This window comes from Nicotiana attenuata, unplaced genomic scaffold, assembly GCF_001879085.1.
Source record: "Nicotiana attenuata strain UT unplaced genomic scaffold, NIATTr2, whole genome shotgun sequence".
Lineage (NCBI taxonomy): Eukaryota > Viridiplantae > Streptophyta > Magnoliopsida > Solanales > Solanaceae > Nicotiana > Nicotiana attenuata.
In genome coordinates this window covers 31505-32588 of record NW_017671461.1, presented here as the reverse complement: position 1 = coordinate 32588, position 1084 = coordinate 31505, and the positions used below count along the sequence as shown (strand labels likewise).

At 36.3% G+C, this 1084-nt stretch overlaps 1 protein-coding gene across 1 annotated transcript in view; it reads right to left on the bottom strand.

Annotated features, from left to right (window-relative positions):
• Nucleotides 1-210: 210 nt before the first annotated feature.
• The window catches only part of LOC109208434 (50S ribosomal protein L5, chloroplastic), a gene marked incomplete at its 5' end in the record, with an annotated part of 3856 nt that continues 2982 nt past the window's right edge, over nucleotides 211-1084 (bottom strand). The window contains 1 exon segment of the mRNA XM_019371537.1: nucleotides 211-763. Within this exon segment, the coding sequence (XP_019227082.1) occupies nucleotides 419-763 (345 nt within the window). The 3' untranslated portion in view covers nucleotides 211-418.

Here is a 1084-nt window from a genome sequence, read left to right as displayed (position 1 = left end):
TTTCTACATCTAGGATTCGACTTGTACCATGGATACTAATAGAAATTCAACCATTATGGCAAGAAATGCCCGCTTCTAAATAGTAGGAACTAGTATTTAAGTACAATCCATCATGAGAAGAGTAAGAAAAGAAACAGTGCAAAATTTTGAGTTAAATTAGTTAAAACCTAACTCAATGAGTTATTCAAAAGTTACCGTAACATTTCAAAATTGATAACAACCTGCAGGGCTGAAATCACATAAAAGACGTGGGTATATGAAGAGAAAAACATAAATCATGTATCTTCAAGATATCACCAACATGATAGTTAATGTGCAAGTACAGATTTTTCCGTTCCAATTGTACGCTAAAAAAAGCCGAAAACCATGCTGGAAGAGCAATAAATGCAACAAATTATCCCTGGAAATTGGATCAACCTCATCTCCTAGACCTTTGCTTTGCCTTTGAGTCAAAATGGTGAGCTCTAAGCTTTTTCTTTCGCATAACATTTGTCTGCCCAACAGCACCTTCTCTAAATGGCATACCCATGAGGGCCAGTAATCTATGTGCCTCTTTATCAGTCTCAGCTGTTGTTGTTATGCAAACATCCATTCCTCTTGGCTTACCAAGAGCATCATAACTTAGCTCTGGGAAGACACTCTGTTCACGAAAGCCAATGCTATAATTTCCATGACCATCAAAGCTGTTGGGGTTTACACCTTGAAAGTCCCTCGTTCGAGGAAGCCCAAGATTAATTAACCGGTCAAGGAAAGAACACATCACCTATCAAGAAGAAGTAGATGTGAGTTTGCAGCACAAAAGCAAATAACATATGATGGTAGAGCAGCAAATGGATTGTCCAAGTTCAGATCATGTAAATTTCGCTTCAGCTATTGATCATTGCAATTCAAGTTTTGCTGAAGTCACTTCAACAAAATTAGTTTTTCTGTAATCAAGATCAAGCTGGCGTTTATGCGAGTTTTTGCCAAAAAAAAAAAAAGGGGGGGGGGGGGGTTGGTTAAGTTATTTTTAAAGTTTGGTAAAACTTTTAAGTTTAGAAAGTTTTTTTTTAGGTAAAATTCGTAAATATTCTAAATACTAAAA